Source organism: Chelonia mydas, chromosome 6 (genome assembly GCF_015237465.2).
Source record: "Chelonia mydas isolate rCheMyd1 chromosome 6, rCheMyd1.pri.v2, whole genome shotgun sequence".
NCBI lineage: Eukaryota > Metazoa > Chordata > Testudines > Cheloniidae > Chelonia > Chelonia mydas.
In genome coordinates, this window is record NC_051246.2 from 71,642,708 (window position 1) to 71,654,511 (window position 11,804).

Consider the following 11,804-nt stretch of genomic DNA (forward strand, 5'->3'; position numbering starts at 1 on the left):
GCCAGGAAACCTGGATGATATTCCCATTTCTTCTGTTGACTGGCTCTGTGGCCAAGGGAAGTCACCACAGCTTGGTTTCCTCATCTGTGAAGACGGGGCAATGACGCTTACTCGCCTTTCTACTGTGCCTGGAGATCTACAGATGTGCCATTACGAGATTTATCAAAGACAAACACACAATTTCCTTTCACCTCTCTCCTGTGCGGCCCAGGCTTCAGAAACAGCTGATTACGTTCTGTGGATCTTCCTTTCTAGGTACAGACGTCACCATGACATGAACATGCAAAAATTTACTTTGGAACAAGCAACACTCTTGAGAAGGCATATATGTCCTTTACAGTATTGGGCTGCAGCCAACAAGCAGGAGCTCCCAAACTTGGGCTCACCCACGTCCTCCCTGGCCAAACTTGACCACGACATAAGCTTGACCCTCACCTTCCTGAAGCAAAGACTAGGGGGGAAGCTGGTCTCCAAGCCCCCACTTCATTCCAGGCCTCCTTATTCCATTCATACAACATTCCAGAATCATCTGCACAGCCAATGGCAGGGAAGAGGAGCTGGTGATGAGGACCGAATGCAATGCAAAGAGCTCCTTCAGGAACTGAAAGCATAACCCCAGGGCATGTCTACACCACGGGCACTACAGTGGCAGCTATGTCACTGTAGCGCTGTAGTGTAGATGTTTCTTACATTGATGGAAGGGGGTCTTCTGTCACTGTAAGTAACCCAGCTCACGAAGCAGCAGTAGCTAGGTCAGAGGAATTCTTCTGTCAAGGTAGCTGCATTTACACTAGGGATTAGATTGGCTTAACTATGGCACTCAGGGGTGTGAATTTTTCACAGCCCTGAGCAACATTGCTAGATTGAGCCTGGGTCTGCACGTAAAATTTAAATCAGTGTCACTCCGGATGCCTGCCAGGAACAAGAGTCTAGGATTGTCTCAAACAAGCTCTCTTCCGTTGCAAGACACAGTGCCACCCACAGAGCCACTAGAGACCAATCCCAACGTCCAACTTGCTTTCTAAAATACCATGCCTAGGGAAGTCAGTGTGGGCTGCTGCAGGATCAAGGCTTTGTCTCAGGATTTAAGAGGAGTCCTGTCCCCAGATAAACCCCCACCGGCACTTAGCCGGACTTCAATCATTGCAAGAAGCATTACATTTTTAAGCATTTAACTTTCCAAGGCCTGGTCTACATGCAATTTTTGTACCAATTTACAAATATTAGTTTAGAAATAGCTCGAATTCAAAAGATTAACACCACCCCCCCTTTTCCCAGGGTGGACACAGTTATACCAGTATAAATGTGCTTATGCTGGTATAGCCTATTCCCAACCATTTAAGCACCTTTACACACTGGTTTAACTGCAGCCACACTAAGGATTTCACCAATTTAACTATATTGGTTTCTAACCAGATACACATAAATTGGTACAAGAATTGTGTAGACCAGCCCTAAGATACCACAGTGATCAGTGCATTATAGTACAGAGACAGAACATACTGCTGTTCTAACAGGCCTAGAGATCTATATGAAATCCTCTGTTCAATTAATAGGTTCCCTCACTGCCCTGCCAATGTTTCTCTCAGGGATCATCAGTGGAGATAGGTGGGAGTTCAACCCCCAGGCCTATTCAATGCTCAGCCTCTCTGCTGAAATTTCTAACAAGGGTGCCTACTGCAGGGGAGGTTTTGTGGACAGCCAGCCACTAGAAACTGGACTAAGACCAACACACTTATTTCAGATAACTTACTAGCCAGCCAGCAGTAAAAACTTGCAGTCACTACACTCAGTGACTTGGAGATGAAATGCTACATATCCTAGGTCTGGGCTTGTTAATCTCAAAGAAGGAACTCAACGAAGGGACCTAAAATGGAAGCAGTGGAGGAGAAATGGGAAAGGTGGCCTAAAAGTAGAGTTACTAAACAAAAAAAACAAAAACAAAAGTTAAATTCATGATTTTGACAAATGAGGGCTTGGTGTTTTGTTTTTCCTGCTGTTCTGGTTTGGTTTACAACCCATCACTACAAAAATGGGATGATAAAACACTACATCCCATTTTTCAACCAGCACTGCCTGAAAGAGTTTTCTGTTGTTTTACAATTGCTCTTTTTTTTTCTAATCTTACAAATATCAGGACTATCAAGTTGGTCTTCCCTGTTTCTGTGGAAAGTCTCCTTGGAGGACCAGGGTACAAACACGTCCTCTTTACAGAAGAGACAAGGGAGCTACAGATTTAACAAATAAGTCTTTTCCCCTATTTGTTTGCCAAGCACTTGAGTTTTAAAAGTTATCAAGCTATTTGTGTTTTATCAACATTCTGACTAAAATAACCTCTCTTCCAAAGGCTCGGATTTTGCTTGCCTTGGTACTTGTGATGTCATATTCCCAATAGTTCACTAGCTGTCCGTAGAATTTTCCACAAAAAACAGCATAGACAATGACCTTTCACAACACCCACCCCCACACAGACACCCCCCCCACATCTTTTAGGCATTCATAAAGCAACAAAACCAGGTCACAAATCCAGTTTTTCCTCTTTTTGCAGTTCCCATTGAGCACACTGCAGGTTGTTCACACCCCTCCTGCAAAACGTTTATTTGTACTTGCGCCCACTCCTCCTCTCAGAGCAATACAGGTTTCAGCAGAGCAGTCCACTCACAGCCGGACCACTTTCAGCACAGGATTATAGGCCTGTACCACAGATTGGAGCCAGCTGGCACAAAGCTTCTCCTCCTCCTCCCGCTCCCCTGATCTATTCAGACCCCTTGCACAGGCATCTCTAATCACCTTCCAAAGCCCTGGAGACAAAGAAGGTCCCACACCAGCCTGGGAGGCCTCACCCAAAGCCCGAGCTATCCTTAGCAGATGGCACGGCCTCCCCTCATTGGGAAGACCACAGCACTCGTATATCAAGGCAGCTGTTTGCTGCAGGTTTTTACCAATTCTAAAAGAAGTTGTTGGAGGGGCTTTAAGGACTCAGCAGAGGAGATGTGGAGCTAAAGGGATCTCACTTTTCTCCTACACCTAGTATGGTCGTCCCACGGCCCTTTGGGGATATTGGTTGGTAGCTCCTCCATGGGACTATGAGCACGGGCATGTACCTGGCAGGTTCACGAACTCCCCTGACACTGTCCCTTTTGTGGTGAAAGGGAGACCCTGGTGCATATCTACATAGAGTGTGTCAGGTTGCAGCCCTCTTCCAGCTCCTCCAGACCCTCTTATGAGGTTCTGGCTGCACTTTTCCCTGCACTTCCTGCTCTATGCACACCCCATCCCTGGTCGCCCAAAAATCACAGGATGTCCTCGCCATTCATCACTCCAGGAGAAGGAAGCTGGATGTGGGGGGTGCTCTGTGACTGTGGGTCTATTTCCATTCCCTTGTCAATTCATGTCTCCAGGCAGAGTTCCTCTGGGAAGAATCCAGTGAGTCCCTGGATGCCTTTGAGAAGCGGTGGGCGCTGTCAGAGGTTCTCTGCTCCATGTCCCACTCTGGATCCCTCATTATTAAGCTTTGACCTCACTCTTTTGTCGTCCCCAGAAATCACTAGTAGCCTGGGCTCCGCGGTTCTGCCCTCTTACCTGAGAGGGGCAGGCCTCCGCCCACTCGCCCCATACTAATAGTACACCTAGTGTGGAAGGTGTGGTCTCTCCTTCCAGGTATGGGACCAGAACAACAGTCCTGCTCCCTCCTACATAGGCATACAGCATTCACCAGAAAGAGTCGGCCAATCACTGACATAAAGCCCGTACACCACCATACTCTGGTGTTACTTACGGCTTTACAACAATACACATGATCACATGGCATGTAACCCTTTGAATGCTGACATTTTCCAGACTGCCCAATGTACAAGTGCAGAGAGTTAACTGTCTCCTGGGAGCAACCTTGCCTATTATCTGGGGGAGGTCACTGGACAGTGCACAAACAAGGGACCCATTTAGGAGTTACATGTTTAACACCATCATTCAATGCCAATGGATTTATAGTTGCGCCTTCCAGTAGAAGGAAGGTGCCTCATACAGCTTTATGGTGGTAGAAGTTGCTTGTTACCTCAGGAAGGCATAAGAACACGCATGTGGCAAGAGAAGGCATCTCCAGGGATATATACAGGAAAGCATTTCCTACTGGACCTCTGACAAGGGACCACACCCTGTTTGCCTGTGTACCAACAGTCCCACTGAAGTCAGGCAAGGAGACGGAGTTCAAAGTCAGATTAATTATACCAGAGGGCAGGCACACCTACGCCATTTGCCCAGAGCACTAATATGTAGCATTTCAGGACAATAAATTGCTTCCACTCACGTTCTCCCCGGAATGAGGAAGGATCAAGGAGATGCCACAAGAAGCAGCCCCTACTGCCTCACACAGTTGTTTCTCTGCATCTCACTGACCTATTGCACTGATGCACTTGTTAATAAGATACCAAAATCTAATTTAATGGTGTGGGATGAATCTGTCATTCCCTGCAGGGATCAGACAACTCACAGTGCAAGTGCATTGGCAGAAGTACCTCACAATACTCAACTCAGAAGGATACAATGAAGCTCTTCTGAAAGGGCTGAACTGGTACAAGGGTGTGGCTAGAGGTTTACCTAGCAGCCGCTTCCAGCTCTGAAAAGGAGCAGGCAGTGTTCAGCTGAGTCTGGATACCTTTTCCATTTACTGAAACTGAATCCCAAGGGGTACAGCACACGTGTCCTTTTTTATGGTTTGAAAAATTAGCAGTGGACACAGACTAACCAAGAACTCTTCGTCAGCAGATAAAAAGTGTGGTCCATCGGCAGGCATCAGAGTCCAGTCAGGCTGTTCTGAATGCAGCACATACACCTTATACACAAACAGAGAGGACTCTTCCCCCAAACAGTTGGGAGGAAGCAGAGTACTGTTTATCCTATAGGGATATGGGGGAGGAGAGGAGAGATCAGAATTGGGCTTATTGGTAATCAGCAGCTACCCAGAGAAAGCCCATCCCTGATCCACACTTTTAAGAGCAGGATTTCGCACTGGGGCAAACTTGACAGAGAGAAAACATTTAAACTAATTTACTTCACCTGCAGTTGTATGCGCCTTCTTCGCTTCTGTAGCTAGATTTTTGAAGCCTTTGCTTTTCAACAAACACAATGATAACACTTTTCATCCAACAAATTTCACATTTATTAGTGATGCCTCACAACAGGGAGGACTAAGTGGCCTTATTTCATAGATGGGGAAGCTGAGGTATGTGAAGCTTAAGTGATTTGCCTGAGGTCATGCAACGAGTCAGTGGCAGAGTCAGGAATAGACGTCAGTCCCCTGACTCACAGTCCCCTGCTCTAACCACTAGGCAATACCTCCCAGCCTGGTTTCTCCTTCTGTTTGACACGCAATTAAGTTATCGTCCTCTTTTTATGACATCAGTCAATTCCATAGGAATGCTTGTTTCTGTCACGAATTCAGCCTCCTGACTTTACTGATACCAAGAGGAGAATGGGCCACGAGATAAAACTCCTTTCTCCCATCTCCCCCCTCGCGCCCTCCCACCCCCCGGCTTGTTTATAAGCTAAAACATCCCTGAAAACTATTCTTGCTACTTTTGTTAATTATAAAAACCACACAAAGTAGGGAAAGTTAGTTCAAGGGTTCTCACACTTCTCTGGGTCATGGACCACATCTGAGTAGAGAATAATTTCACGAACATCTCCTCTCTGATCTCTCATCTTACATTTCTCTCCCATTCACAATCACATAAACATAGGCACCAACTTTTCCAGGTGCCAGTGGGTGCTCACCCCGGCCCTGCCCCCTGCCCTGCCCCACCCCAACCCCTTCCCCAAAGTCCCCACCCCAACTCCACCCCCTCTCTGCCCCTATTAGACTCCTTCCCCAAATCCCCGCCCCGGCCCTGCCTCTTTCCAGAGCACGCCGCGTTCCCCTCCTCCCCACCTCCCTCCCAGCGCTTGCCGCCACAAAACAGCTGTTTCGTGGCAGGAAGCGCTGGGAGCTAGGGGGAGAAGTGGGACACATAAAGCCCTATGGCACCTACAGCAATTCCATGCATATTTTTAGTATTTATGAAACAAGGAGGAGCCAGCCTAATGGGACCAGGCGTCTCTCTGTGAATGACCAGCAAGAGACCATTGACCAGAGTGTAGGAACTACTGGACCCATTTAATATTCCCCCCAAAGTAAACATTCTTAACATGATTTATTCTGAAGCTGCTACATCACTTACATCCAAGCTGTGCAAATACAGTGCTTCCGTAGAAGTGACTTGGACTTTAGTGAGATTCAGAGACACAGTTAAGGTCCTGTTTAATACAAACCAAAACTATGCTCCAGTTGTACTGGGGGATACTGTCATTGTAGGCCAGGTGTCCCAACATGGCTGTATTTTTAGCCCAGACAGGGCCTTAGGAAACAAGGTTAAATGTGATGCCAACACATCGCTCACTCACCTTACTGCTGATGTCCTCTCGCTTACTTCTAGGCTTGCTCCTTCTCAGTTTAATGGATGGGGAGCGAAGCAGGTTTTTTATCCTGCTTGTTATCGTAGATCCTTCAACCGACATCATGGCTGGGTGAAGGGAGAGTATCACCCCACTCAAAAACAAACTTCAGTAAATCAGCCCAACTTTGTGGCCAGGACGCCCACGAGCTCAGGGCCAACTCACACTCCTTCACATGTCTCTCACTGACTCCGTTTTCTGGGGACTCCCCACTCTGCTTCACCAGAATTCGTGGGTTTCTGGGCCAAGGTGCTCGAGTATGTTTTCAGGTTTCTCCTTTGCAGATGCTAGAGCATCAGACCAGCTGTAATCTAAAAAACAAGGATTCATGGGTCAAAAAACCATCCCCAATAAATTGTACTTTTGTATTTCTAGGGAATGCAGAATGAAAACCAGACACCATATAAGTCTTTGTGGGATATGGATGGATGGGGTATCATTCATTCATGATGGCAAAGAAGTTTTTTAAAAGTCGCAAATGACAATTTTGTATTTATTTGTAATTTACAAATCTAAAGAGACACCATTTTGATGCGTTTGACAAGAGAAATTTCAGGATTTAAGTACAGTATTAAACACAGATACTTTGATCCTGCAGTTGGATCCAGGCAAGCAGCCCTTTGGAACCCACATGGAGCCCATTACAGTCAGCAGGAGTTCATCCACATACATCCAATTGCAGAAACAGTGCCACAGACTAGTGCAGAGGCCAGGGACCATTTCATTTTCTGTGGTTTATAGGATGCAGAGCATATTGTTGGTGTTTAAATAAACAATAACAAATACAAAATATAAGTCACACTAAGGTACCAAGAGTAAATAAGAGACAGACTGCTGGTGTTTTTAAAGCTCCCATAAATTTACCTCTGCTTTTTAATATACTGTACGTTATCTAAATATAAAGTCATAAAATATTACACACACACACACACCTCTATTTATAAAGGAGGTTAGCAAGGAATCGTGACTGCTGGCAAGGATTAGAGATCTCAAACCAAACCTTCTACATCTTTGCCCAAGCCACCGAGCTGGAGGGGGTGGGGGGAGAGAATCAAGTCAGGTTTCTAACTGAAGTAGTTTGCACTAAAATATCCTCCTCGCTTTCATACAAGATGGGGGGAAGGAGGGGAAAGAATGCTAGAGTCAGCAAGATCGCGAGCCCTTTCAGAACATTGCCCACTCATTATGCAGAAATGAGATTATGGGGACGGGGTAATTTGGTTCGTTTTAATTAAATCAGAACGTTGCCACCCCAAAAATAAAATAAACTTTTCAAGCAGGCGGTTGCACGGGCCGATTTCTATTACCTTGGTGCAGCAGGAGCGGTGTCTGCTGGAGGGGGCGGGGGGGCAGCAGGGAAGTGCGATTAAAAAGGATTTATCCAAGGCTCTGTCCATCCAGCCAACCTTCCCTGAAAGAAAAACCAGCTCCGAAGTCGGCGTCCCTGGTGTCACGGCTTTGCAGGCATCGGCACTGGTGCACGGGGAGAGGAGGAGCGAGACCCAAACTGCAGCGAGAATCCGGAGTTCGTCACCACTTCGGAGAGGTTTTTAAAAATGCGGGAGGAGAAGTGCGGGGAGGGGATGGGGGAGGAAGATCTGCGGCTCGGCTGGTGAATTTCCCCGCAGCCTGTAACGGGGCTGAACCTGACCAGAGTCGCTGCCCCCAGCCCCCTGCTCCGTATCCTCCCCCCGGGATCCGATCGCCTTCCCCGGCTGGCTGCAGCGTACCGCCTGCGCGCTCAGCTGTTTCCGCTCTCGGAGTTCCAGGCTGGCTCCCGCTCGCATCCCCCGCGGCAGCCCCAGCCTGTGCGGAATCGGATCGCCTCTGCCTGCAGCAGCCTCTCAGCGCTCACACACAGCCCCAGCCAGGCGGCTTCGCCGGGCTACGGTGGCTCGGGCAGATCAAAACGCGAAACTGACAGACCCAAAAAAAAAAAAAAAAAAAAAGGTCGGGGGAAGCTTGAAATTGCAGAGAGGGAGGGCTGGGAAACCCCGCAAAAGCGAAGGCTGGCGCAGAGGTTGGCGGGCTGCAGAGCTGGGGGCGGGAGCAGCGGGCTGGGATTGGCAGAGGAGGAATTAGAGAGCGCTTGTTAGATCTCCAAGGGAGAAGCAATCTGTACTTCACCTTGGGGGTGCCGATGACGCCTTTGCAGGCCATGAGCCCGGTCTGTTCTGTTCTCTATAGGGTCTTATACCACGCGCACCTTCCAGTAGGGCACTGTGCATTGCATCTGTGGGGGGGTTGTTCACCTCCAGTTTCCCAGACCCTGGCCTCTGCCTCAGCAACCAGCCTCCTCGCTGCCTCCCATTCAACTGGGCACGATTGAACCCGCCAGGGAGCTTGGGCTGTTATCTGAGAGAAGGGGATTCCACCCCTGTGGGTATCATGCTGCCCCAGCCGCAGCCAAGAGGCTCAATAGTAGACCAGTCAGTGCTTCATTTGTAATGAAAGAGGTGCTGGGGGTCAAGCTATTTTTGTACTTTCATAACTGAGGTGCCAAGCCTAGAGGTGCCGGGGCTCAGCCCCAGCAAGCCCTGGCGCAAAATAAGCGCTGGAGCCGGATGGTAGTTGGAAAGGAGAGGAGAGGAAAGTGATCAGCAACAGTCAGCATGGATTCACCAAGGGCAAGTCATGCCTGACTAACCTAATTGCCTTCTATGACGAGATAACTGGCTCTGTGGATGAGGGGAAAGCAGTGGACGTGTTGTTCCTTGACTTTAGCAAAGCTTTTGACACCGTCTCCCACAGTATTCTTGCCAGCAAGTTAAAGAAGTATGGGCTGGATGAATGGACTATAAAGTGGATAGAAAGTTGGCTAGATTGTCGGGCTCAACGGGTAGTGATCAGTGGCTCCATGTCTAGTTGGCAGCCGGTATCAAGTGGAGTGCCCCAAGGGTCGGTCCTGGGGCCGGTTTTGTTCAATATCTTCATAAATGATCTGGAGGATGGTGTGGATTCCACCCTCAGCAAGTTTGCAGATGGCACTAAACTGGGAGGAGAGGTAGATACGCTGGAGGGTAGGGATAGGATACAGAGGGCCCTAGACAAATTAGAGGATTGGGCCAAAAGAAATCTGATGAGGTTCAACAAGGACAAGTGCAGAGTCCTGCACTTAGGACGGAAGAATCCCATGCACCGCTACAGACTAGGGACCGAATGGCTCGGCAGCAGTTCTGCAGAAAAGGACCTAGGGGTTACAGTGGACGAGAAGCTGGATATGAGTCAACAGTGTGCCCTTGTTGCCAAGAAGGCCAATGGCATTTTGGGATGTATAAGTAGGGGCATTGCCAGCAAATTGAGGGACGTGATCGTTCCCCTCTATTCGACATAGACATTGGTGAGGCCTCATCTGGAGTACTGTGTCCAGTTTTGGGCCCCACACTACAAGAAGGATGTGGAAAAATTGGAGAGAGTCCAGCAGAGGGCAACAAAAATGATTAGGGGACTGGAACACATGACTTATGAGGAGGGGCTGAGGGAACTGGGATTGTTTAGTCTGCGGAAGAGAAGAATGAGGGGGGATTTGATAGCTGCTTTCAACTACCTGAAAGGGGGTTCCAAAGAGGATGGATCTAGACTGTTCTCAGTGGGCGCCGATGACAGAACAAGGAGTAATGGTCTCAAGTTGCAGTGGGGGAGGTTTAGGTTGGATATTAGGAAAAACTTTTTCACTAGGAGGGTGGTGAAACACTGGAATGCGTTACCTAGTGAGGTGGTGGAATCTCCTTCCTTAGATATTTTTAAGGTCAGGCTTGACAAAGCCCTGGCTGGGATGATTTAGTTGGGGATTGGTCCGGCTTTGAGCAGGGGGTTGGACTAGATGACATCCTGAGGTCCCTTCCAACCCTGATATTCTATGATTCTTTGATTGTATGGTGCCTGTACAGCCTGGGCTGCAGGCAGAAGGGGCGGAGCCAGGGGCTAGCCTCCCCAAAGGGGGTCTCCACCCACCACCCATGCTCTGCAGGTACACAAGGGAGCACAGCCAAAGTTCCAGTCCCTGCATTCTCCTAAACACAGGGACTGCTGCCTGCTGGTGCCACTAGGGGCACTAATCCCCTCAAAGTGGGTGGGGAGGCAGGAGAGCCATAGTCCCTCCCACCAGCACTGGCCAGGAAGAATGGCAATGAAAGCAGGTGTATCTAGGGCAGTGATACTCGGACTGAGGCTCAGGAGCCGCACGTGGCTCTTTAATGTGTCTGCTGCAGCGCTTTGCAACATGTGATACCTAGGGTGTAGCAGTGGATTCACTCCTTCTATGTGCCTGGAAGCTGAGAAGAGCTTGTGAAACTCCACTCTGCTCCCAATTCAGGGCTGTAGCTAAAAGCCACAACAGAGGCCTAAGGGAGGGGATAGGAACTTACATTATCTGTGATGAAAGCAGGGGTAAAAGTGGTGAAACTCTACTAATGCCCTGCTTACCATGGCTTTCCCCCTCCCTCTGCCGTACCCCCATCCTATCTCTTGGGAGCTGCTCCTCCACACCCTTCTCCCTCCCCATCTCCTTTGATGCCTGCCCTCCTTTTCTCTTGCTTGATGACTGCTTTGTTCCATCTTTGGTGGCTCCTGTCCAACCATGGGTGTTAATAGGAATTATAGCTCGTCACTGAAAAAAAAAATAGTGAAAATTTGGTGAAGTCACTGGGATTACTTACACTTGTAAAGTTATGTATGTACAAAAGTGTTGGCAGGATCGGGGTCTTAAAGCTGGACTGGTCAAAACTCTGTCCCTACTTTAGGTAAAAGTCCTGCATTGACCCCAGTGAAATAACCTAATATATTTTTCAATCTCTAATTTCTATGATATCCAACCACATTGGATAAGCAAATTAGCTGGAAGTTTCGGCTATAATGACCATATTTATCTTCTGTTTTTAACACATCAAACCTGTCCTCCGCTCTCTACACTGGCTTCCTATAGAATATTGAATTGAGTTCAAGGTCTCAGTCCTTAACTTCAAACCATTCCATGGCCTCGGCTTATGACAGCTAAAAGATCCCCTAAAGCTCTGGGATGAAGACTGTGGTCAACAACACAGCTTTCTGACACAATGGAATGCTCAACCCCAAGGGTAAAGCTCTACTGTGCAGGAGACAGAACTTTCTTGGGGGCCATCACCATCACAAGCCACCTCATCTTCCACTCCAGGGCACATTTCCTTGATCTGTCTTTTCTAATATAAACACAGCAACTGGTATATTTTAAACCAACCCCCCCCCCAAAACCTACCAAAACAGCACACTCCACTGCACATTCCTCTCCCCCCTAGGAAGTGGATGAGAAAACAAACAGTGGGTGACAGATGTGTAGC

General features: G+C 48.2%; 1 protein-coding gene across 5 annotated transcripts in view; it reads right to left on the reverse strand.

The window, feature by feature from the left end:
* Positions 1 to 8,648, reverse strand: part of MAPKBP1 (mitogen-activated protein kinase binding protein 1) — a 120,740-nt gene extending 112,092 nt beyond the window's left edge. For 2 of the 5 annotated variants that reach the window (XM_027818141.3, XM_043549843.1), the window contains exons 1-2: positions 7,797 to 8,648; positions 6,439 to 6,800 (exon numbers count right to left, since the gene is read on the reverse strand). In XM_027818141.3, coding sequence (XP_027673942.2) covers positions 6,439 to 6,555 — 117 coding nt within the window. In that variant the 5' untranslated portion in view covers positions 6,556 to 6,800; positions 7,797 to 8,648. The remainder of the gene's footprint in view (positions 1 to 6,438; positions 6,801 to 7,796) is intronic. The other 3 variants (XM_043549846.1, XM_043549842.1, XM_043549845.1) reach the window with 2 other exon arrangements.
* Positions 8,649 to 11,804: the final 3,156 nt, after the last annotated feature.